The sequence below is a fragment of the Pundamilia nyererei genome, unplaced genomic scaffold, assembly GCF_000239375.1.
Source record: "Pundamilia nyererei isolate P.nyererei 1_Seehausen unplaced genomic scaffold, PunNye1.0 scaffold00045, whole genome shotgun sequence".
NCBI classification, from domain to species: domain Eukaryota; kingdom Metazoa; phylum Chordata; class Actinopteri; order Cichliformes; family Cichlidae; genus Pundamilia; species Pundamilia nyererei.
Genome location: NW_005187446.1, coordinates 631,107 through 655,952, shown reverse-complemented (window position 1 = coordinate 655,952; position 24,846 = coordinate 631,107). Strand labels below are relative to the sequence as shown.

Genomic DNA, 24,846 nt, shown 5'->3' with positions numbered 1-24,846 from the left:
CCAAAGTCTTTATTTTAAAGTTTAGTATACATATTAATTAAAATAAAATTATTGGTACATATATTATTTGCAGAAGATTATAAAATTGGATAACAGCAAATATGACTGACAGCAAGGAAACTCATGAAAAGATCATTTGACATACAGAAGTAGGGTACTGTATCAACTGCTATACATGGGTGACCGGTTTTGAAGCATTTTAAGTAAAGAATGCTTTAACTTTACTACTTGACAATAGCTTAGAATAGAGTAAAAACATTTAAACAATTGTGTAGCATGTCCCTAAAGCACTGAAGTTTTTCTTTAAATCCAAACTCTGACATTTGGCTGTTACTTGTGTTTAAAAAGGCCTTCTGCAGCAGCTGGGAGCTGAGCGGATGTGACAGCTGGATACGGGGGAGATGTGGGTAGGTGATCAGCTTTGACACTGCTCGTATCTGAAAACAGAATGCAAAGACACACTCACAAACACACACACACAAATCTCCAGTGCCCCAGTCTCTTTTATTCTTCCTTAAACACAAACACAGACAGCCCACGCAACAACAGCACACGGGTGAAGGAGTGCTGCCTGTCAGCGCGTGGCGTGATATTATGCCACAGTGTCAGAGTGATTTTCAGGCTGGGGTGATTGGTGAGTGTGAGAAGAATGTGAAGGGCACATGAGTGGCAGTGCAAACACACAACATACAAAAGCACACACAGGTGATGCAACTGTGTTTGCTTACCGCTCCAGTTCTTTATAGACATCATCCTCTCCTCTTGGCTTCAAATCCTGACATAAAGAAGAAAGGGGAAACGGGAAAGAGAGAGAGAGAGAGAGTGAGTGAGAGTGAGAAGGAGTGGGACAGAGAGGAGAAGGATAAAGAGATGTACTCAGGCCAGATTTATGTCCCTCTGGTGTGTAATGAGATTGATTTGTTAATACCACTAATGTAAGGGTGACAGTTGATAGGCAATGTTTTTATCTGAGTGAAGGCTGATAGATTAGAGGAGAAGACTGGAAGTGAGAAGGAAGACGTATCTGCTGACAGCTTAGGGAGGGTGCAATAGAGAGAATGAGACTTTGTATGCACTAGTGAAGATGTGTGTCACAGTTACTTGCACAGAGACATGCATGCACAGTGCCTGCATATGTGTGAGTGCATAATAACTCACCATGTAGACTGGACCCTGGGGAGGGGCCTGTTGGGAGGGGAAAAAACTGGTTTAATGAACATCAAGTGACAGAGAGGGAGGGACACTTGAAGTCGGAGGAAAACAGAAGCAGACGAGGGAAGAAAAAGTGCACTATAGAAAGAAGACGGTAAAGGGGGGGAGGGGAGGGGGAGGGAAGCAAATACCAGAGGGGCGATGGAGAAGCGGGGAAGATGAGGGCAAAAATCATCAGGAGGTATTTAGTTGAATTCATCACCTGTCTAATATCTTCAGGATTCTCATAGATGTTCTCTGCTTCACCCGAGTGGACAGACAGAGACTGCTCGATACCTGAGTACAAAAAGACAGTTACTAGTGTACACACACGCAAACACACTCGGCTGCACAGGGATGGAGGAGCTGGGAGTGGGGTGGGGGGCAGATTCATTACAACAACCCCAGAGGATGTCACGGCCCAGATCACTCAGTGGAAGCCAACAGGGGCCAAAGATGGACGGAACACGGAAAGCTGTCAAAAAAGAAAACGCCAGAAGACTCACCGCGATCAGAAATGTGTCTCTGTCTCCATAGCAACACACCGACAGCTGCGGCAACCAGGGGCACCAGGAGTAATAAAGCAGTGAGAGAAGGGCGCGGGGAGGAGGTGGTGTCATCGACACTCTCTACAAAAGGAAAAAGTGAGAGAAAGAGAAAAGAGAGAGAGAAGCATGATTTTTTCCAAGAACGGTGCTAATATAAAACTCAGAGAGCGGTGATGGTGTGCGGTTGAATGACATTAAGGCTGTCCAGGAACTTATTGCTGTTTGCTCTCCAGTTTGTTCTAGTCGAGCAGGGGGGGGGGAACCTTTTTTTCTTAACACTTGGAGCTATATTTTAGGACATTTTGCACTTCCAATTTCCTGAACATGTTACATGGATTTGCATCATACTGCTGTCAGTCAAGGACAAAGGGTGCAGTGAAATAAGGCGAGGAAATCGAGACTCTAACAGACAGAATGAATAGTCTGTAGAGCAGCTTCGAAGACATCGATCTGACAGACCCTCCGTCTGGACAGTAAAGGCTGTCAATTTGAAGCGTGGATGAGAAGACGGAAAGCAGCAGTATCAAGGAGACCAGATACTCTCTGATCATTACAACAAACAACAAAAACTCAACAAAATGCCACTTCCACACAAAGCTGTTTATGCAAAAACAAAACCCTAATTATTCCATTTCTCATTTTCTAAATATGATGTAGGTAAAGTCTGGAGATGCTTTTCTTTGCACTCCGTTGACATCTGATCCTAGCGACAAAAAGCTTCTAGGCAAACTGACAAACAATGGGGGATTGCAGTCCTTCAGCCAATCCTGGCCGATGCAGTATTTAAAAACAGGTGGTTTAAAAGCGTAGGCATGATTATCACAAACATTACATAAGCACAACATTAGCTCACTGTTGTACAAGTCAAATTTTGTGGGAAGAGCACATGCGTGCGATCAAACTTGTCAGGATTGTTTGCATAATGACGGTGACATCAGTCTTGCAAAACACAGCCACCGGGCAACATGGGAAGCAGCAGGGTGGCGCCTGTTTCCACAGAGATTGTGTAAATTAGTGCACCTGAACAAGCGCACCGTTGTCTGTCTGCTCAACTGTAGACAGAGCACAAAACGGTAAGATCTAACAAACGTCTTTGGGTTACACAAGAGAAGCCTCATTCACTCTCAATCACTGCAAAGACTGATTATGTAATTACATAATTAGCAGAATTTATGATTAACTCCTTCATTTAAGATTCTCCAAAGGACAGAAAACAGGTGAAAAGTAAAGTTCACTTTCACCAACTTTTCACAAATTTTGTTTGAAAGGGGATGGCCCTTGGGCTTCACCTTAGCCCCGGTGTCTCAGCTTTTAGCCAGCTTCAAAATAATCAATCATTATGTGCTGTGTGAGGTGTAATTGATTGGTGAGTGAGTGTAGAGGTTGCTAATGGAATATTGTAGTGAGAGCTGACCCCAAGACTGACCTGCTCTGTTCTCCATGCCAGCTTTAACGCATGAATTATGGTAATTGAGCACAGTGAAGTGAGGCGTAACTGCCCCTAGATTCTCATGACCACTTGTCCTCTTCTTTCTTTCTTTCTTTCTTTCTTTCTTTCTTTCTTTCTTTCTTTCTTTCTTTCTTTCTTTCTTTCTTTCTTTCACCTTCCTCTATATCTTTACTATTTCTTTCCCCCATTGCCACTTCTTTACCTCATCTATTTAATCTCAAACGAGGTAGGGAGTGATTTATATTATTGCAATTGTAGGGAGGAGTGCCTGAAGAACTGCTTGAATGCTTTGCAAACGATGGACAAACTGAAGATAGAAAATGACTGCAGAAAATCCCTGACATTTGAAGTATGTTGTGTGCTCCTCAGCACAATAATTGGTTCAATTCTGCATTCTTTGAACTCTGCCACCGGTGAAAGAATTTTGACAGTGCATTGTTATTTTACCTCCTACACCATGCACTCTGCTTGGCTTACATTTCAGTTAATATCCTAAAATTATAAATATAAATATGGGTTGTTTGGTGCACTAAAAACTTGCTTCACTTACTTTCTGCTCAAAGCACAAAAATGATGCTACCCGAGATGTCTTCCAGAGAAAAAAAAACAGTTCAGAAACCTTGAACTGTCACTACTTATTGTCACATTATCCATTATTAACCATGATTTGATTTTTTGTGCTATCTTGCACTATTGCTGTGTTTGTGCAGTCTGCCACTTTTCAACAGAAAAAAAATGTAGGTCATCCAACACTCACATTATTTGAATTTTCACTCTGTTCAGTCTAAATTCCCTGTGACATGCTGGAAAAATGCAACGCTTGTCATATTTATTCTATACACAGTTGCAAGAAATAGTTTGAATTCCCAGAATTTATGAGGCGATTACTCATAAAATGTGGTCTTATCTTTATCTAAGTCACAATTATAGACAAATCTGATTAAAAATAATAACAAACACAGAGCTACCAGCTAGAGTGCAGGCTGAAAGTTGTTACACTCTTGAATTTATTAACTTGCTGAACCCCCTTTAACAACAACAATCTCCAGTGGATTTTTTCCTGTGGCTGCTTCTGAGACTTGCGCATCTTTGAGACGCTCTTGTTTCAGTTCATCAGTATTTCAGGGACATCTTGATTGAACAGCCCCCTTCGGGTCAAACCACAACATCTCAGTTGGGTCGAGGTCAGAACTCAGAATTGGTGTGATGTTTGCAGGACGCCCACTCCGAGGGAGAGCAGCTACAGTCCTGATTTTCCTCCACTTGCAGGCAGTTTTTCTTGTAAACTCATGAACACCCATGTCTTGAGAGAAATGCTTTTGGAGCCCTTTCTAGCATTATGCACTTCTATGATGCCATCATCATGTGAGAGTTGCTTCAAGCCAGTCTCTCTTGAGAAGAGCAGACTTTGCCAGTAACCTGACTTTGTGTGCATGTATTTAGTAAGAAGAGGCACATCTCCAGCCCACACTTCCAGTCTAACCTGAGCACAGAAGCACCCTAACTTCTCTCAGCCTAGACTTTAAATATTTACTCCGTGTGCTCAATCTGTGCATAAAAAGTGCAACTTCTAGCTACATATTGAGTCAGATTGTGTTTGACTATAAGCATGACTTAGCTTATCATCAGAATATCCAAAAAGTCCAAAAACTTTCTCTTACAACTGTATATGTATCTCAACCTGACCACTCCAATCAGACAAAATCTTGCTGCCTCATCTCTTCTCCTACTCGCCATTCACCCTCCAACGCTCGTTCTTTCCTGTGCATTATTCTTATAGCTTTACCATCACCATGCATCATGATGAGCTCTGGGGGCCTTCAACCCAAGTGATGTATTGGGTTATGGGGAGTGAACTCATCTCTGCTAAGGGATTCATTCAACTGTCACATCCTCCTGTGCTCCTCCACAGCCACCAATACAATAAGCTTGAATTATTTAGTTTTTGTGGGAAGAGATGTCCTAAGGTCTTGTCTTCTTATACTCAGATAGCTGGGTGAGTTTGATGAGAAAAAAAAATAGCCTATATGGCTTTATATTTTCTAGAATAAAATGCAGAGTAGAATATTATCCAATGCATTAAGTTATTCAGCTGGATATTATCACAAAGACTTTTTGTACGGAAGCTTTGACCTGTGACCTCTTTAGCTACATTAAAAAAGCATAACATATGGTATCTGTCATGAGCTTTCGTCTCTGTAAACCCAAGGCTCTCTGGCAGACGAGCTGACCTGGGGTTGGCTTGAATACGCCATAGAACGCTTCGTGCAGCAGATATCCGGGAAGCATCCACATTCATGGTTAATTATTCCCAAGCAGACAGGAAGTCTGCCAGGACTGTTGTGTGTTATATAATAGCGATCCTAAAGAAAATCAGAAAACACACCAACCTTTGGACAAATTCTGCACAACCTTTGGAGACACTGTGATAGCTTGTGTTGCCTGAATGGCCTGCCCATTTTTCAGGTGGAGAACGCAGGTGTAGTTTCCTGCTATGTCAGAGGTGATGGGCAAGGGCAGACTGGTGGTGTTGCTGCCAAGGCTGCTGCTTGACATCTTTAGCTTTCGACTCGCGTTGTGATGCTTCCACTCGACTTTTCGGACCTGGGACCGCTCCGAGTAGAGGCAGATCAACTCCATCTTTGAGGAATATTTCTTGATTTTAACTGTGGAGGTGATGCAGAGTGATAAGCGGATGAGTGGAGGGCAGCACGGGAAGAGAACGAGACCAAAGAAATAAAGGGAAGCCGGTAGGAATGATGAGTTACAGAAAAGGCAGTTGCGGGGGGGGAACAAGGTGTGTTAAAGGGTAGTGTGTGAATATAGAAAAGGGCAAGGACAGATAGAGAGTAATGAGGTAAAGGGATATGAAAAACAAAGAACAATTCAGAGAAGGGTCAAAATAATATATATTCATTAACTTGATTTGCTGCTAATGCATCGCTTGACTGTGACTGATGTTTAGTGTCTCATCAAAGTGGAATGAGAATCCATCTGGGTGTAATCAAGCTCCACAGACCCCATCCACACACACATAAAAAACACACACATTTCACTCTTGATTAGCGTGATCAGTGTGGGCCACCTACAGCCTTGGTGGGAGGGCAGCAGGTATAATCATGCATAATGATACTTATAATGAGGTGGGGTAAAAATATGTGCATCACATGATTAGTGCATTGGTGGTGCATGGTTGGATGTGTGTGTGTATGGGATGCAGATGTGTAAAGCAGGGTGACAGCGACAGTGACTGATCGGCCGGTCATGTCTGGACAACTGTGATGGATGCCAAGGGGACTGTGATTAGTAAAACCCTCCAAGGCCACCATGACAGGGCATGGTGTATGCGTGCATATTAGCTTTGGTGAATGTGGGTGATAATGTGTGCTTCTGCAAAGTGTGAAAACTCCTCAAGGCACACTCATAAAAATCAACAAGCACTCTGCTTGATTTTTTTTCCTCCTTTAAATTTATGAATTGAGCAAATGTTCTTTTTCATGTGTGTAAAGTCAGTGTATTCCTTTAATAATGTAATTTATCAGTGGCTGCAGGAAATTTTCTCTTCCTTTATTCTGCAGTCAGAGTGCATCGTCTGTAGGAACACTGAACTGAGTTAGAGAAAAAGTCGGTGTCTTGCTCAAGGACAATTCAGCAGGAGAAATGACACCTTGACACGGGCCTCCTGGAAGGAAGTCTCTTTTCACTACAGCACTCTTTGAGCCTGCACTGACTTTGCAACTAAGCTGCACATAGTTTAGTTTCACAATTTATATGGTTTTTATTCTATGGTAAGTTCAACACCATTGTCCAGTGTCATTGTGAAATGTATTAGCAGAGGAACAAAAGAGGCATTTATATTAGTTTAGTATAAAGACTTTAAACAAAGTTTGTTTGTTTTTTCCAGTGAAAAAATATCTAAGGTTTGCCAAACAGCCTAAACATACTCGGACTTATTGTGCAGCAAGCAAAGACGCTGCAATGAGGCTGATTTTATTAACATATTTTAGACTGATCTACGTTGTTAGAATGGGCTTAACCTCACAGTCTAATGCAAACTAGACAGTTCTCAAAAAAAGAGGACCAACTTATTTTGACCCTAAAAAGTTTTCCTCCCACATCCAGGGTAACTTAGAACTACGACAAAGATAAATAACAATGACATTAACTAAAAAAATGGCAGCTAAAATTGTGGCGTAAAAAAGAAGGAGGTTGATTGTCTGGAAAAACTGTAGCTACTTTTTGTGTATTGCTATATTTTGAATTTTTCTGTAACAATATCCTGATAAATGTGAAATTTTCAAGCCGAAAATAGATTTGTGTTAATCATCAGTTAGATACTAAGCCAAACAAAGCAAGTTATTTTGATCTATAACGTCACCCCGAGCACAAAAGTGAATAAGCATGTTTCATTTAATGTCAAAGTACTGCTTTAAAAGTGTACAGAAAATGAAAAAATATAATAATAAAAACAGAATAAGTAGGTGGAGAAATATAACAAATGGAGATGCCACCAGCGATTACATGAAAGGTCACTGAATGAATTGATGAGTATGAAAATGATGAGTGAGTCATATGTTATGGCCTTTGCAGGATTTCAGCTCAACACAAAAACATATGGCATACTTTATGATGAAAAGACCAAATAAAACCCATCCATCCACCCATGCATACCTACATATATATACACACACATACATACATCAACTGTTTACAAAGCTTGTAGTAATATATTTTGAAGGCAGCGCTTAAATTCGTCCAGCAAATTTAAAAGTCTAAAATCTCTCTAGAATCTGTGTCAAGGAGAATAAAGACAATTTGTCTTTCCATGTATCTCTTTTATCACAGATGCTTGCATAACAGCATCCTTTATGTCATTCTAACACATGTTACACTAAAACCAACAGTCCTAATCTCCAGTGACCCACTGGAGCTGCTCCTATTGTTTTATTCCTTCCAGTCCACCTCTTTCTACTGCCTCCTCCCTCTGACCCCGATCTGTACCTTTCAGCACGCTGAGCGACGTCCTCTGGCTGAAAACGTTGTCATTGAGCAAGACTTCACAGACGTAGAGGCCACCATCTTTCAAGTCAGGAGTAAGCAGAAAGGAAAAGCTCCCAGCCTCTGGGTTGTAGGGTAGACGAGCCATCTGTAGTTTCTCGTTTTGATTAGTCATTAGAGTACCCCTCCAACGGTCGTAATCGAACACCTTCTTCGTATTATTTTGATTTCTGGTGTCTGGAGGAACCCAGTGCACCTGCACATAGTCCCCCACAACACCAGGACAGGTTAAGAGGAAGGATGTGTGAGCCTGAATGGCAGTGGAGATCAGAGGACCTGCAGGAAAGGGTGGAGGAGGACAGATATGGAGACATTACTGTCCAAGAAGACACGTGGATGGGGAATTCAGACTTAAAAAGTGGATGCATGAAGAGTGGGGTAGAGAAACTATAAACAGAATAGCAAGAAAGTGGGAAAATGGAGATACAGTAGGGGGGAAAAATTCCTTCAACAATAGGGATTACATTCTTATATGCTGAGAGTCACTTCTTCAGCTCTGCTCTTGCATTCTGCTCTGCCTGATTACCAAGCTGCTGACACAGGACTTTCAGACTGCTTGTGTTACAGAGTTACTTACCATGTGTTATATTGGTGAATGAGGCCACTTTGTCAGCTGTGGTGATGGGGTTGGGTGGGGGGCAAAAAGCAAATAATGAATAATACATAAATGTAGCAACTATAATATTCACAGGAGGACTAGCTGGATTTTAGTGCAGATCTACACTCTGCTTTTGAGTCTTGAAACTGGTCTATAAAAGTAAATACTTTGAAGAACTGTAGCTACAAGACTTCTAAATAAATAATGCTGTTGCTGGAGTTTCTGGCATTGATGCCCACTTGCACCATCAATAAAAGCAACAACAAATGCATTCTAGCTCGTAATGCTTCTGCACGGCTTCTCTTCTTCCAGTCAGCCTTACCAGAAACTGTTACATCCACATTGAAAGCAAAGAGACGGCTGCTGCTGTTACCCCGGGGGTAAACTATACAGACATAAGCACCATCATCGTTGTTCAGAACTTGTGGTAGTTTGGCCACAGTGTTGGTCTTTGACTTTTTTTCGCTCTTCAGTGTAATATCACCAGGTCCTGCCCAGGTGACCTTTGTGAAGGCAAAGTCAGGAGTGACGCTGGCAATCAGTCGCAGGGTGCTGTACTGAGGAATGGGTACATCGGGGACGACGCTGACTGGAGATGAGAAAGGAAAGAGTTAATTTGTGCAAATGCACTTAATTCTCCAGCCATTTAAACAAACATTCATTGTGGCAGGCAAAAACAGCCTTTTATTGCTGTATCTGGATGATGTGAGGCTCATTTCGATTGCAAGTAAATTATTTATCTGCTGTGTAACTATCAACATAAATCTAGTGGGTTTTAAAGTCCAGTGTTTCCCTCTGGAATGCAGTGGATTAAAGGTTCAAATAAAACAGTGTGAAGCGAGCTGCATATATAGGTGCACTACTTGACTTAAGAAGATGTGCCAGATGTTACGAAATAAAAGTGTGGTTGCAGAAAAGATCATTTCCTACATATACTGTTTGCTGTCATTTATAAATCAAGCAAATAATATTCTTTTAGTTATGCAGCATTGTGAAGAAGAACTGTGTATAAAAAAGACATAGAGAGATTTAAAAGAAAAGGAAAGGACAGCATGGAGGAGCCAACGCGCAGAAAAATCAAAAACAACTAAGTTAAAGTCTCCCTACACTAAAAGATTTAGTTGGTATTTCTTCTCCTGGATGTGGGACTCTACAGAATGATGGATGTTCAGAGACACATGAAAGCTCTTCAAGTGGAAAGTTTCTCTGAGTGTACCTAAAATGTATTCTTAAAGATGAGTACCCAGAAGACTGATCTGGGACAGACATCACAACTACTTTGAAAGTCAGTGGTCCAATAGGTAAAATACACTGTTGAAGCCCGGACTCACAAACACTGAGAACAGACTTTTTCAGTGGCAGCTTGTGTCCTGTAGTAACATTTGGAAATTCATCTATCTGTTTTCTTAACTGCTTATCTGCTAGGTGTGGTGGGCTCGAGCCCTCGTCATGGTCTGACAGACCACATTTTTCCTTCCCACTGTCACTCACTAACTGTTTGCTCATGAGGGTCATCTGATTGTGTTATTGTAGGGTCTTTACCTACAAGGTAAATTTCCTTGTGGTGACTTGGAGAAATGGTGCTATATAAACAGAACTGAACTGAATTTGGAGGGGGGGAAGGTAAACACAAGGAGAACCCTCACATCCACACCTACAGTTGATTTAGAAGCACCACGAAGATGAAGTACCTGAGAAAACCCCATCCAAACTTCATGTAATCAAGCAGGAGGTTTCAACCTACAGCTTTCTTGCTGTGCTAACCATTGCACTGCCATGCAGCCATGCTGAGAATTCTTGAAAACCGCATTACAAAAATTATTATTTAATGATGAGTGTGTTTAGATCTCACAAATTACCTGGTGGGGAACTTTAATCATTTATAGATCTGTATAAACACATATGCATACTTTATATACCTGAAAATCTTTGATGACATGTTAGTAGGAGTATCTTTCAAATGCACTATAACGTCTTGTTATTCCTACCTGTAAGGATGACTAAAAGGATAATCTCCTCCTTAAGTATCTTCTCTTGTTGTCGTATCAAGCATGAGTAGAAACCAATGTCTGCTGCTTCAGGCTTTAAAGACAGTGAGAAAACCCCACTGTCTTTAAAGTTAGAGTCAGTCAGTTGCATGGATGGCTTCAAGGCACTTCCAGAGATCCTTTCATTTGCACTGGCTAACATGATCAGTTTCCACTCATTTGTACAAAATAGCTTCACCTTCCAGTTAATGGTCACAGGCCCTCTCACACCTGTGTCATTGCAGATCAAAGTGGTAAGCATTCCTTCTCTGACCACCACAACATTGTTCCAATCTGAAGGAGAATAGACACGTTTGCCATTATAAAAGATTAATTCCTGAAGCTGAAATGCATTGAAAATATAGTCTTGCTTTACTGCTCGAGTTTTTTTAATCTTGTGCACAAAGGACAGGATTATGTTTTTCAACTCAAGAAATGACTCTACACATGGCCATATGTAGAGTAAAAGCAACTATTACAGTTAATCCTCATCCCTATTTATGAGTAAAAATGATTTAGATGAGTTTAGCTGAGGCTATTATGAGGCTTCTGCTGTTAGAGTCAGTCATACATAATGGTTATCTTTCAAAGTCTTTTTAGCACAGAATTCCTCTCTTTGTTTCCCCAGACGGTACAGTATTTCCTTGTAGTGCTGCTGTGGATGGATAGTAACAAAAAGAACTTTGCACTAAAAAGACTACGGGAGATAACAACTCGATTTATGTAAAACAGACAACTAAAGCTTCACATTTGCTTCAAATGAATTTAAAATGCATTTCAGAAAAACAAATACTGTGGATTTTTCCATCTTATGATAACTGTGGGCATATCGGTGCTGCATAGGATTAAATAGCAAGGTAAACTGGACCAGGTGGCAAAAACGGCAAACAGCAAAAGGAGAGAAGAAAGCTTTTTTCCTTCTTCTTAACTTGGTAAAAGATACAGTAGGTATAGTTTTTTTTTTTTAATTGACCCTCTGGGACAACAAAACAAGCCTCGCTAGGTGTGACTCATCATCGTAATTTACATTCAGAGCTGTGAATTCATTAAAGTTTGCACTACAAAAGCTGTAATTGCTGGGAAATGAAGGCAGTGTTTTCAGCATGAATAGTTTCAAGTACAGTTAAAAAATGTGCTTCCAAAAATCACAGAAATCGGTTCGTACCTGTGATGCCGACGCGACAAGAATATACCACAGATAAGGAAGCAAGAATAAAGGTGAGAAAACCAACCTCCATCACAGATTTAAAGAAAAGAAAAACCACTCTCACTGCACCAGTTGTCTCTGTCTTTGACACTGTGACCTTTCTTACTCTTCTTCGGAACAGCAAGAAGTATTTTTCTGCATCCTCCAATATTATTGGTTTGCCTGAGTGGCATCTTAACAACTTTGCTGCACATCTTTGAGCCGAACAGGATATGGAGCAACCAGAATGGACATAATCAGCAGGAAAAGACTGTTATTATTCCAGTCATGTATGTGTGCATGGAGCTGATAAAATACATACACGGGCATTACCATAATGTTGGTGTATGATGTTTTACAACACTTCCGAGCTGAACTTCAGGGCAATTAGTAACAGAACTTCTGACCCCAACGCCGAGTTTGACAAAAGGAACGAGCATGTACTCATGTGCGTATCACAATGTGTGTGTGAAACTGAGAAAACGATAAGAATAACAGAAAGTGAGGGATTGAGGGAGATGAAAAAGCGAGAAATAAAGAGCTTGGGTTGGTGTGGGTGCACTGCAACCCCTAGGCTACATGTCTTTACATCCCATAAATGTCTTTAATTAAGCTAAAGGTATTATCAGCTCCTCTGAGCACTATTACAGATTTTTCCATAATTACCATTGGGTGAATGGGGGCGGTGAAGAGAGATAGTGAAAGAGAGAGAGAGAGGGAGAGAAAGTAGATATGTATTGTGGGTGTGTAATGACGGGGAAAGAAAGAAAAAAAATTAAGAGCAGCACGAGGGGGAGAAATGTGGAAGGAGAGGTGCTCAGACAGAATAAAAAAACCCGGGGAGAGAAGAAGTGTGAGAGAGTGTTGCAGGGGAACAGAGACAGTGTGACTTCAAAGAAGCCTGTGGCTGCTGACAAAGAACGTGGTGCTGATCCTGTGGCCCCTCCTCTATGGGTAAATAATCACCATAAGCCTTGGCTCTGTCTAATGAAGCCACTGCCAATGAGCTAATATCTGTTAACTATGGGCTTCATTATCACTGCCACAGACCCCTGGAGAGCATGAGGATGGAGGACGGGATGAATAGCACAGAGGAGTGAAGGACGAGTGGACAAAGAAAACTGAATGACATGGGAAGAGGGAGAGAGGAAGGGAAGGAAGGAAGGAAGGAAGGAAGGAAGGAAGGAAGGAAGGAAGGAAGGAAGGAAGGAAGGAAGGAGAAATTAGGAAGGGGAGGAAAGTGAAGTTTAAATGAAGGGAAGGTGTAAGGGTATGAGATGGTGAGAAAAAAGGAGTTGAGGTACTGTGTAAAGAAAGTGGGTAGTGGCTGTTAAGTGGAAGGTGTGAAGGTCGATTTGGTACGGGTATGAAAAATGGATGAGTGTGGGAAGGAAAAGGAATGAAACCCTCCATTTGGTGGCGACTTTCTTTAAAGCTCCTATTCTCCCATGAATGCATAAGATTTAGCAGCAGCAGTGCAGGTATGGGTGGTCTTCGCTCACTTCCCATGACTGTGCTGGTCTTCTAACACTGTGGTACAGAGCCAGGAGGCAGAATTAATTCCTTTTTAGGAAAAGAAGTCTAAAAGAAAGATATACTTTACAGCTGTTTTTTCAGGTGTGCACACCATTGCTTGACCTCTGATCACTATCAGCGTCTTCAGAATTTGCATCTCAGTAATAGTCTGGAAATAAGAAGCTTGAGGGGAACTGAGAAAAGGAAGAGAACGGCAGGAAGAAGGCAACATGGTTTAAACTGTGGGACTTACGGAGATGTAATTACATTGGCTGTAAAACACTTGGGTATAGGGATTAGACCTAAACCAGATAATGCCATTGCTATGCTAGTGTGCACCCTGCTTCAGAGGAAAATAGGGCAAAATGAATGGGAAGTTATTCCGTAGAAGAAAAAAATCTCATCAACAATGAGTGTGCTGGAGTCTGCAAATAGATACATGAGAAGCTGTTTCCTTGTGATTTGATTTTTGTGGCTGCCACTGGTTTCGTATTTTGTCGTTCATTAATGAATGCTTATTGATTTTGGCATCTGCTGTTCTGGGGTTCATATGAGCTAATGTCACGTCTGTGCGCGGAAGCAGACAGCAGAGGGCGTAAGCATCATCTGCTTTATTTCATCATGACTCGGAGGAATTGTGTAAGCTAACTTTATGTTGTTGTTGTTTTGTTTTCTGGCGTGTTTTTTTTTAAATATAGTTTTAGGTTGTAAGTCACTTTTCTGTTGCAACAATTAGTAGTCTACACAAATTGCTGGTGAGATTGTTTTACTTGGCAGCGCCCTAAAATTGGAAGTGGGTCGTGAAAACCGTATCATCCTGATGCTTTTGAAGGAATAAATCTCCCCCTCAAAGTGAAGCACATAAATTTTGTGACTCTGTTCTTTACGCACCAGCTCCACTGCGCATCTGCCCGTCAAAGAAGAGAGATCACTCCTCTGGTGTCTTTCCTCCCATTTTCTTCTTTGGTACAGTTCATCATCGGGGGTCTGTGAACAGCGGGTGCTGTGTGGTGAACAGATTGGAAAGCTCCATGAGGCAAATCTGTGATATTGGGCTGTACAAATAAATTCGCCTTGACTTAAAACCTGCTGCGTAGTTTGGATGGTATCTAGGTGCAGGTTGTATTCCAGGGAAAAATTCTTTCAGCAATTTCAACAAGTTGTTCTCTGAGCCCCCCGCCTGCCATTGCTAATCTTAATTGTTTTTTTCGGAGGGGGGTGGAAAGGATAAGGACTGTGACGCCTGATGACATCACCTCAGTCACACACGCAGTTCGAGAGCCGCGCGCTCACACGCAGGAAATAGTTGTTGGAGCAGAGAGAGAGAGAGAGAGAGAGAGAGAAAGAGAAAGAAAGCAGCAGTTCTTCACATCCTGAACACCGGCGGAGAGGAACTATTCACCTGTGCGCTGCCAGGACGAATTCACAAGGATTTCCATTCATTTTTAGCCCATTTTGCTTTAAAGACGAACGAGGGACACTTCAAACAAGAATCTCTGTCGGACTCTTGACCTGTCCTGTAACCAAACAAGTTCTGATTCTTTGAGTGAGATTTTACTCCGAAGTTGACCTTTATTTGAAGTTTTTTCTTCTTCTCAAAGCCCTATTTATTTCGGCGATCCTTCGTTCCTGGGGTTTTAGCGGACCGTAATCAACCATGGCGAGACATGACTCCCGAATCTGGCCTGAATGCACAAAAATGATAGGACTGCTCTGCTTGGTTTCGTCGATACTTCTACAGCACGGTAAGAAAAGATCACTTATAACAAGTCAGTGGTGTCCAGCTCATTGCCGACACCGTCTTGTTTTCCGTCTTCTTCTTCTCCGAGCTTGAATAATTTAGGAGAAGACCAATTTAAACCTGACTACCACCTGTCAGGGCGGTGACGGGCGAAGAAAATCCAGCAGGTGATTTCCTTGCTTTCTGTACAGGCGACGCTTTAATTCTTCGCTTTAACTCGTCGGATTTTCTCTGAGTTTTGACTATACTAACGCCAAGTGCGGTGGTCAGAGAGATAACTCTTTATTTTAATTATTTCTCTCAGAGGTTTTGATCGTAAACCAGGCCCATCGGTCTTTGACCCGAGTTTCGGTCGGTGACTCAACGCCATGTTTAGTTTCCCTAAGGTGTGGCTCTGTGGAGCAAGGTGTTGAGGCGAGGTGCCTTCTGCGCTTCATTACCATTGGTGACTTCCCCTCTTTAAACCTACACCATGTTTCAGTCTATCCTTCGTACTCCTTTTCCCACCTTAAAGCCCATTTCATCCCCACAGCCCCCTCCCTGCTCCTTTTCATTCCTGTATCCACGCATTGACGAAAACTGGTCTGGTAACAGCTCTTAATGTACACTGAAACTGACAGAGGGGGCAAGAACTGGATGGCCCGCTCTGGCTAATATCTAGATGGAACTTGCGCATGATTTTCTTTCAGTGTACCGCTTGGATTTTTTAAAAATGTAATCTGGCGTCTATTACTTTAAGCAAAGTGACTGGCCACGCCTGCTCGCGTTAATAATTCAGCTGTTTTCCAGTCTGCTTGAGCTCAGGTAGCGTACAGGTACCGCGACCGTAGGGCTCCCCAAAAATATTCCTGGTATGCACTTAACCTATTAGCATATGAATATGTTGCAGGAAACCAGTTCAACATTCTCGCTGCCTTTCCTCACTAGACCGGGTATTTTGTTGTTCTTTTTTTCCTGTAATTGGGGCAGGAATGTAGGACTAGATCTAAAGTCCTGGCACAGCTACAGTATACATTTTCAATAGTGAGCGGGTTGTGGTGTTTTTTAATTGCAGTTTTTGAGTTATTCATGCAGTGGACCTTTTTTGTCCGATTTCATTTTACAGAACATGAAGTGCTCTTAGTGGAGGGAGAAAAGTGGAGAAAACAAAACAAAAGGCTTTACATATTTATGAGTGAGGACAAAAGCAAGGCATTCCCTGTGCAGGCACCAACGTGGCTTTTTCCTTTTCATTTTTAGTATTTTTTTTCGCTTTTTTTTTCAAAAGGGACTCCTGTCTGACTTCCTTTTGGTTAATATGCTATGGGGAACTGAAACTTTTTACTGGTCTCCTTTTGCATTTTTTTTACCTTCACTTTTCCCTCTAGAGGTTTGACAGCAACCACTTACCTCCACTTCTCCAGCTTCAATCTGGGAGCGAAAGAAGTTCATTAATTTTCTGCAAAGTTTTCAATTTAACATGGCCCAGCTTTAATGTAAAAACCTATCCAATTCAATATTGAATTGGATAGGTTTTTAATTATGTTGGCTTCTGTAATATTTCTGAGTTCAGCAGACAAGTGGCCTGCCAGTTTAAGCTCTGAAATTGAACTATAATACCAACCCCGACCCCCAAGATCACCACAAACCATGGATGTGGGTCAGAAAGGCTTTGGCCCATTACCAAGGAGATGTTTTTATTGGAAGAACGGTGGGCTTACGTGAGGGGGAGTGTTTTGTTTTTTTTTAAAGTGGGGGAGTATGAGGCTGTGGGAGTATTGTCTTTATGGCTGAGTAAGCTGCGTGTTTGCAGGGGGTGGCTGGCTGGGCGCCCGAAAAACCGGTGGGCATGCAGGGTCAGGGCTGGGGGAAGAGACTCTGTCCTTCTCCGCTCACAAATAAGCCATTGTTGTTGTGTTTTTAATCTTTTGTATACCTGAAAGCATTCAGAAAAGTATGCAAAGCCATTCTTGACGACTCTCCTCAGATTCAAGCAAAAACAGGTGGCTTTTCAGCGGCCCGCTGCTTTTGTGCGTTGGATTGATGTGGCTGAGTTTCTGGATTGGCTGGAAAACGCAACAGGCAGCAACTGATTAAGACAGGCGACGCCCTGGCTACCCTCTTTCCCACCGTCATTTGAAATCTCTCCCCCTCCCTCCCTCCCACCAAGCATGCGCTCCCTCCCCCACCGCTGCTGTCCACTACATACAGAGGCCTTGTTCTTGTCTCCGTCTGTTTTTTTTCTGCTGTCTTTTATTCTTTCCTGTCCAGAGCTTTTGTGTGGGTGATGGTAGTGATTGGGTTATTCAGATGGCCTCCCTCACTCCCCCCGCCTCTCTTCGAACTCAAGGCCGTGCTGTTTATGACAGGAACAACATGCAGCCAGACAGGACAATAAACCACATGACCTTACCATAGCCTGTCATGACTGTAGGATTTCAGAGCTGTATTCTTTTTACAGCTACAATCACACCAGCTAATATGATTATGCAGTAGAATATCAAAGTACTGAAAAAACCACAGCATTTTCACAATCATTAACTGCCCACCCTGTTCAGTCACACACAGACACACACACACAGATGTACTTAGCGTGGATACTGATTGACTCGAATGTACTGATCTTTCTTTTGGCAGTCCTCGGTGTGCAATAGTTCAGACTATTAGGTCTAACAGTTCCCCTCCACATGGTGTGAAACAGTGTATTCCTGCCAAGTCTGGAACAATTCATCATCACAACAGAGGAAGAGCACTAGACTCTGTCTATTAAGAGGAATGTAATTGATGGATCATGAGAGGAGGTTTTTTTTTCTTTTCTTTTCAATGCTAATAAAGGGGAAGAAAAAAGTAAGTCCTTAGTATCTCATTAGTCTCAGTGGAGCGAGGAGTTTTCAGTCTGGCTTTAGTTTTTTGTGTTAATGGCTGTTGAGGTTTGGTCCTATCATTATGTAAATGAGCTGTCCTCACCCTTTTGCACCAGCACCGTAAATGTCAGAAGGATTTTGAAAAGGTCAGGTGTGTGCTTCTGTACGTGTGAAAGAAAATCTCGTCCCGACTGTGATATGTGCTGGTAAAAACACACACACTTGCACGCACACACATACTCGCTGAGGGTTCCTGTTTAAATGACACATCAATAACGTCTTCCTCTCGCTTATGGTCGCCATTAAAGGTTTGTTGATTCAGACATAAAAGTGTTCTTGAATATATGGCTTAATGGAGACATGACAGTGATGCCAATTCATTGTATTTCCCTTTATGCGTGGGCAGTGTTTGGCAAATGTGTCCCAATTAATTTTGAATAACAAAATTGTGAAATGATTGAAGCTTTGGCATTTCACCAGATGAGCCTAATGATTTAGACAGCTTTTTAATACTACTTGTTATTTTTTTTATTTTTTTTCCAGGTGCAGGACTTGGTAATATTTAATGGTCGCTCAGAAATGAAGCACCACTTATCCCACTATAAAATTGTGACAAATGTGGAGCTTTTTAACTGATGTATTGAAAACATTTTAGCACAAGGCACTTTTCATTTTAAAACCAATATGGTAGCTAAATTGATTAAATTGTTGATCCTTGACATTTTACCGGATTTTAGGTATACAGCTATTTTGATAAATCAGGTTTTAGTGAGATTACTTTGCTCCATAGAGTTTTCATTACCAGTGACCACAGACACAAAAGATCCATCGAGTTTATTGTTGACTTGGCAAATATTATTAGACTGGATGGATGGAGCGGAGCAGAGGGGGTCGATGCGCGCCAGCCGCTGCATCTTGTTGCGTTTTAGGCCACATAGTATACCACAGAGGCAGGCACAGATACGTGTGCACATTTAGCTGGTGATGCATGGGCGATGTAACCTGAGGCTGCACTGTAAGTCAGATGACATTCCAATAATAGGGCGCAGGCGACACATCACAGAATGACACTGCATGTGTGTATTACTGTTTGTTTCAGGAAGGCAAGTGTTATCCTCATCAGCAACCCTGTTATCTTCTACAGACATCAGATGTGAGGAGTTCCTTTTTTTTTCCCCAACTCCATGCTCATTTAATTGACTGCCTTAAACGAGGCTTATCCTGCAACTTGTAATAATGATAGTGGGTTTCCTGTGACAAGAGAGCCAAAGCCAGCAGCTCTGCATCTGAAGTCCCTCCCTGCTCTCTTCCGTTGACTTGTACATGCTGGGTGGATGGAGGTCACACTGGGAGCCCCCAGCCGGCATGTTTGTGTTTGGCTCTGAGAGTTGCCAGACGGCTGAAGTCAGTCCCATCTGATCCAAAGGAAAATGAGCAGAAATCCTTCTTTTAGGAGGAATGCCAAACATTATTAATATGCATGGTGCAGCTAAGGGGTTTCTAAAAACACAACTGTGCTGGGGTCGATGATATTCTTGGCGCAGGTGTTGGGTTTAACTCCTATCTACATCAAATCTGCGTGCATGTGCACACGCACCGATTAAGGTTTGACGCAAGATACCGTTCCATAATGTACCTTACCCACCCACATGCTTCTACATAATGGAGACTTTTAAGACTGTAGCGTTTGCTGAAGTTGCATGCCAGGAGCTTATCTTGTATACAGTGGGATTTTTTTTTTTTTGTCACACACACATTTCCACACCATTAGTCAAGATACCTTCTGCCAAATCTGCATTTTCCTATCTGCGTTTTCCTGACAAACCCCAGATGGAATTTAGGGGGATGCAGGTCAAACCCATTCCAGCTCAGCCGACGTAGAGAATGAGCGGTAATTCCAATTGAAGATCCATTGAAAGGCAGCCAAACTCTTTAAAATGAAATCCTCTTAATTAACTAGGCTTGGGAGATGGGTGTCTCTGTGACCCTGCTGTAGAAAAAATCACAGAGGATGAGCAGCGGAGGCAGAGCGGTGAGTGGGGGGGGGTTGAGGTTGTCGACATTTTCAAATTCCACACCGCAGCGTCTTGGCAGAGGTGCTGGAGGAGGATTGCAGAAAACTGTGTGAGGGAGTGAACCAGGGAGGCCAGGAATTATCAGCTCATTTGTAATTTAGTCGCACCTCCCTCCCCTCTTCTTCTCTCTCACGCTCTCAAAGCATTAGGCACATATTTAATAACTAAAGAGCCTTCATTGCAGACAGTAAAGGACTACCTCCACTAACCTTTCTCTTTTTATTATTGTTTCCTGGCCTGTAACCTCCCTCTGTCATCCTTCTCCTCTTTCTTCTGTCTTTGTCACATCCTTTTTATTTCTGAAACCATCCCCATAGTGCACTCAGCAGATCTCTGTGCAGCTAAGCACCGAGGCCCTTGACTGCGTCCTCCTCACCGTGTCCCTATATACTTGTGCGCACGCACACACACTCTCCTGCTCATTAGCAGTCACCTTAATGTGTCTAAATGGAGTTTGTGAGGTGGAAGGTGGTTTGCGTTATCGATCTGGTATTGAATGGTGGATGATGCAGTGCCCTTATGTGATATTGAAAACATTTAGGGCTTGCACTGTCGACACGGCCGTACCTTGAAACATCTCTCCCTTTGTTCCTCAGCTAATCCCGCCGCGTGTCCTCTCTGCCCCCAGTTTGCTAAATGTCGAGCCGGTTTTGTTGGCAGTACTGCCCGCGTGTCCCCCTTCACAGATTTCCCCAGCTCCAGCAGCACGCGTTACAAGCGTGCTGCATTTAGTTCCTTTTGTTACCTGTCTGCACACCGCTTTTAATACACACAAACGCAGACGTGTTGCGTCCTCATCGCATCTGACTTTGACAAGGTCATGTCCAATTCACAGAAGGAAATTGAATTTGTTGCGACAGGGTCTTGTCAAGGCTCTGGTAGCCGGGCACAGAGTCGTGCTCCTCAAAAACCGTGTGTGCACACCGACTGCTTTCAATTCAGTCAGCTTTCCCTCGTGATCCTGCTAGTCTTATCAGAGCAACACAGTAAAAATTACACGGCGTAATGTGAAAATGTAGTATTCTCGCACAGATTGGATCTCGGAAGTATGAGATAAGAAAACTGATTTTGCTATTGCAGAGACGATGCACAAACAGGTTTTATTTTACTTGTTTATTTATTTCACTGAAAGCGTGTGAAGCGTGCTCTTGTGTTTCGCAAGGCGAGCGGTCGTTTCCACAGTCCTGCGGTTGGATCTCGTCGCTGATATCTACTGTTTCACTTATTGGTTTAAAAATGTACAGCCACGCTACGCTGATAAACGAGCAGCAGTCTCGTCATTAGTCCCCAGAGCCTTGAAACGGCAGCTTTTAAATCCTCCCCTGAAGCAAACATCACATTAAGGTCAAATGGAGGCAGCAGGTTTATTCAGTTATCAACCCAGTGTTTTGTCAACAGGGTGTGCCAGGGTTTGCTTGTTTGTCGCTCCTTGGGGAGAGCAGGTCCTCCTTCATTGAAGTGATTTGTCTCATTCATCTGCTAAACTGATTGCCTGCTCTCTAATCGGCCACTTGCCCCCCCTCCTGTCACATTTGTGCCTTTACTTCCACTCCTCCATCTTGACTCATTCTTCCCCTGCTCTTTCTGCCTTCTTTGTTCACGTCCTCTCCTAATGCACCAACTTCCTCCTTTCTGTAATTTGGCCCGCATAATTGATCCATCTGCTCGGCAAACTGCTGTGCCTTACTGTATCTCTTTTTTTTTTTTTCCTCTTCTCTCATCCTGTTTTTTGTTCTCCTCCACTTTGTTTCTTAGTCATTAATCCCCCCTTTTCCTTCTGTAATTGGAATGTCTGTTACTTTCCTCTATCCTCTTAGGCTTTCTATCTTTCTCTTTCTCTTCTGTAGCTCTCATGCCGTCTCTGTCCCACCGTCCAATTCCCCAGTTGTCCCTTCCACCTATGTCAGGCCTGGAGTTTCTGCTTAAGCCTATCCAAACTGCCTTTGCTACTTTCCTCCTTCTTACTCTCATTTGCTCCTCGTGTCTCTCGCTCTACTTTCTTCTCATACTTCCTTAACAACCCCAACCCTCCCTACAGACATTTGTATTGCAGGCATCTGTACCTTCCTTCCCCTCCTAACGAGTGCTTCTCCTCTCTCTCTCGTGCTTTCTTTTTTCCTTCTTGCACACATCAATCATCCGTTCTCTCTCATGCACTCCTCTCCTCCTTTCTCCTCTAATGGCGACAACACCACCTCCTCAACCCTAGTGGGCATTTTTTTTTTGAAGGTTAAGTTGCTGTGACACTTTTTACAGTGCGCCGCCCCACCTCACCCTTCCTCTTATTATCTCACCCTCCTCTCCCTTGCCCAGCCTGCAGAACGACAATCAGCACCACGTCCTCGCGCGACCACAAACACACACGCAGAGCACGAAAACAGTGCGTGCTTCATACACACACGAGTGCTGAGGGATGTTGGGCTGATTTGATGGTTGAATCACTTGATTACTGTACAGAGGACAGAAAAGGAGAACTGACACAACAAAGTCAACGGAGCGAGAGCTGAGAATGAAGCGAGTTGGTGAGACGGCGAAATGGAAACAGATGCAGGATTTTATTTCATTTCAGCAGAACTAACCTGTCGTGCAATGCTAGGATCAGGATGACGGTGTCCACTCCCCTGCTGCTAGATGCTGTCACACACTCGTCTCCCCCGCAGGCGGTGACTAGGCTGGTAATAAAGCTTGACTCATCTAACAAGAATCTCACACTGAGGCTGAAATGGGATTACGTCTCAAGAGTTAATTCCCAGAGGAAAAAAAAAAAATACTGTCCGAAACTTCAGCAGAAAATTAGCTTTTTTTCTTTCTTCCTCTTCTGAAACTTTGTGCGTTTTTTTGTTGTTTTTTTTTTGGTTTTTTTTGTGTGGGAGAAGCGAAACACTGAATATTTTAAAATAAAAAACAATCCGGTTCATTTGTTTTCCCCAGTACATCTTGCTGCTTATTTACCGTGAACGCTTTCATTTTATTCACACATTTAAAACGTTTTACTAAAAAGGACTAAGATGTGCTGAACCTTCGCGGCATCGAAATGGAAATGTAGCATAAAAGGATCCACACATTGACCGTGGCGTGTGACGTCGTTGGTCTTGAACTTTTCTTTGTCATGACAGCCCCCCCTACCCCCGCTTCCACTGTTGCCACTCCTGCTACCATTACCGCTGTTAAGCTCTTATTAATTACTTCTAGATGCGTGATAGGGCGTTAAAGAGAGCAGATGTCATAAAAGAGCAGCAGATCTGTGCATAAATGTAAACACAGACATAGTAGGAGGATTAACTGCCAGCAATGGCAGAGCAATGGGATTTCTTCACCACTTTAGCTAAGCTACTACCTACTAGATATGTAAGTCAAGATTGTGGCAAAACACAATTTTGAATACCTGTTTATCTATTTTAAAAAAAGCTTTTGGTGTTGCTACGTGACGCATTTGTGCAAATATAGAAAGAAAGGGCTTCATAATGTGTGCAAGTAATGACACGATACTGTGTGCAGCTGTGGGGGTTAATACTGGTGTGGTGAAAGTTGTAATGTTTAAAGATTTTTCAGGTAAAGTGAAAATGCACCACAGTTTATTTCATAGGATCTCGTCAGTTTCATGCCTGTGATAAAAATACGTTTGATTTTTTTCACACACTTTTCACGCAGCTACTTTAAATTGTGAATGAGGTGCTTTTCAAGACCGATGTTTTATTGGTCTCTCGTTAGTAATTTTGTTGTCATTTTCCTAAACGAAATATTGTTGGGTTTGGACCGTTGATGAGGCAAAACAGGTTATGAAGATGTCACCATATTATTTTTCCCATTATGTTTGGACATTTTAAAAAATCTAGGAAAATGATCACTGGACAAAAATCCGTGTCTGTAAGTAACAATAGATAAATATAGTGAAGAACTCAGTGTTGTCGGAGCAGTATATTCACATGCGTGTTTCCTGCTTTCAAATAATGGAAACATCTTGGGTCAGGAGTCTTGTTTGACAACATTTTAAGTGCTTCTTAAGCGTGCGTTTGCACAAAAACAGTTCAACATTGAACCCCGGGATGATGGTTTTTAGTCCAGGCAGTCGGCTGGCTGATGCTAGACAAAGTGATGCACTCGGTGTTACTGCAAACAGAGACAGCATTGTTCTTAGCCAAGCTTAGAGACCCTCCTCCTCCTTCCTTTCAGCCTCCATTCCTTCTAATCCAGGTGAACTGAGGGAGATCATTGAAAAGGCCATCCATTGTCCCCCTTCCCCTTCTCTTCGCTTTCTCCCTCCACACCACACCTGTATCAATGGACAGAGCTGCTTTTCAGTAGTGGCCCTAGAGGGAAAGTGGCTCTGTAACAAGAGATGATTGCATAGTTTCTCTTGAAATGGAAGCTGACGGAGGGGCTTTTTTGTTGTGTGGATGGAGCACTGTGGTGCCTTTTAACAAGTTTTCTTTGTATGTAAGGTGTTGGTGCGCTTTTCATACAGAAAGTCGGATGTTTGCTATGTGCAAACACATGTTTGTGCCATCCATGTATCATGCACTTGCTTGTTACTTGGCCACTTGCTGCTTTGGCTTTCTGTCTTGGCCTCTTTAGGAAGAGCCGGATAGGGGTGGGGAGGCGGTATCTTCTCTT

General features: G+C 42.5%; 2 protein-coding genes across 4 annotated transcripts in view; one reads left to right on the top strand and one right to left on the bottom strand.

Annotated features, from left to right (window-relative positions):
- Positions 1-27: 27 nt before the first annotated feature.
- g6fl (g6f-like) lies at positions 28-12,245 on the bottom strand. 2 transcript variants are annotated; one of them, XM_005731847.1, is made up of 11 exons: positions 12,038-12,245; positions 10,834-11,166; positions 9,168-9,434; positions 8,825-8,860; positions 8,191-8,523; positions 5,580-5,855; positions 1,698-1,820; positions 1,415-1,488; positions 1,159-1,185; positions 729-775; positions 339-437 (listed from the first exon to the last, which is right to left on the bottom strand). In XM_005731847.1, exons 1-11 carry the CDS (start codon positions 12,108-12,110, stop codon positions 416-418), a joined length of 1,611 nt encoding a protein of 536 aa, XP_005731904.1. In that variant the 5' UTR covers positions 12,111-12,245; the 3' UTR covers positions 339-415. The 2 variants fall into 2 exon arrangements, with proteins under 2 accessions (XP_005731903.1, XP_005731904.1); XM_005731846.1 differs by lacking the exon at positions 729-775 and having other exon boundaries at positions 28-437.
- A 2,619-nt stretch (positions 12,246-14,864) lies between these two features.
- Positions 14,865-24,846, top strand: part of LOC102206464 (nectin-2) — an 85,203-nt gene continuing 75,221 nt past the window's right edge. Inside the window, exon 1 of one of the 2 annotated variants that reach the window (XM_005731844.1) lies at positions 14,865-15,318. In XM_005731844.1, the coding sequence (XP_005731901.1) occupies positions 15,231-15,318 (88 nt within the window). In that variant the 5' untranslated portion in view covers positions 14,865-15,230. The remainder of the gene's footprint in view (positions 15,319-24,846) is intronic. The other variant, XM_005731845.2, reaches the window with a different exon arrangement.

What these genes read in the sequence shown, in the direction of transcription:
- g6fl (XM_005731846.1), bottom strand. Translation starts at nt 12,110, where the DNA reads ATGGAGGTTGGTTTTCTCACCTTTATTCTTGCTTCCTTATCTGTGGTA. An exon ending in TGTGCAGAATTTGTCCAAAG is followed by an intron (nt 1,821 to 5,579) that starts GTTGGTGTGTTT and finishes TTCCTTTTGTAG; the next exon opens with AGAGTGTCGATGACACCACC. An exon ending in CCCAGGGTCCAGTCTACATG is followed by an intron (nt 438 to 1,158) that starts GTGAGTTATTAT and finishes TTCTGTTTTCAG; the next exon opens with ATACGAGCAGTGTCAAAGCT.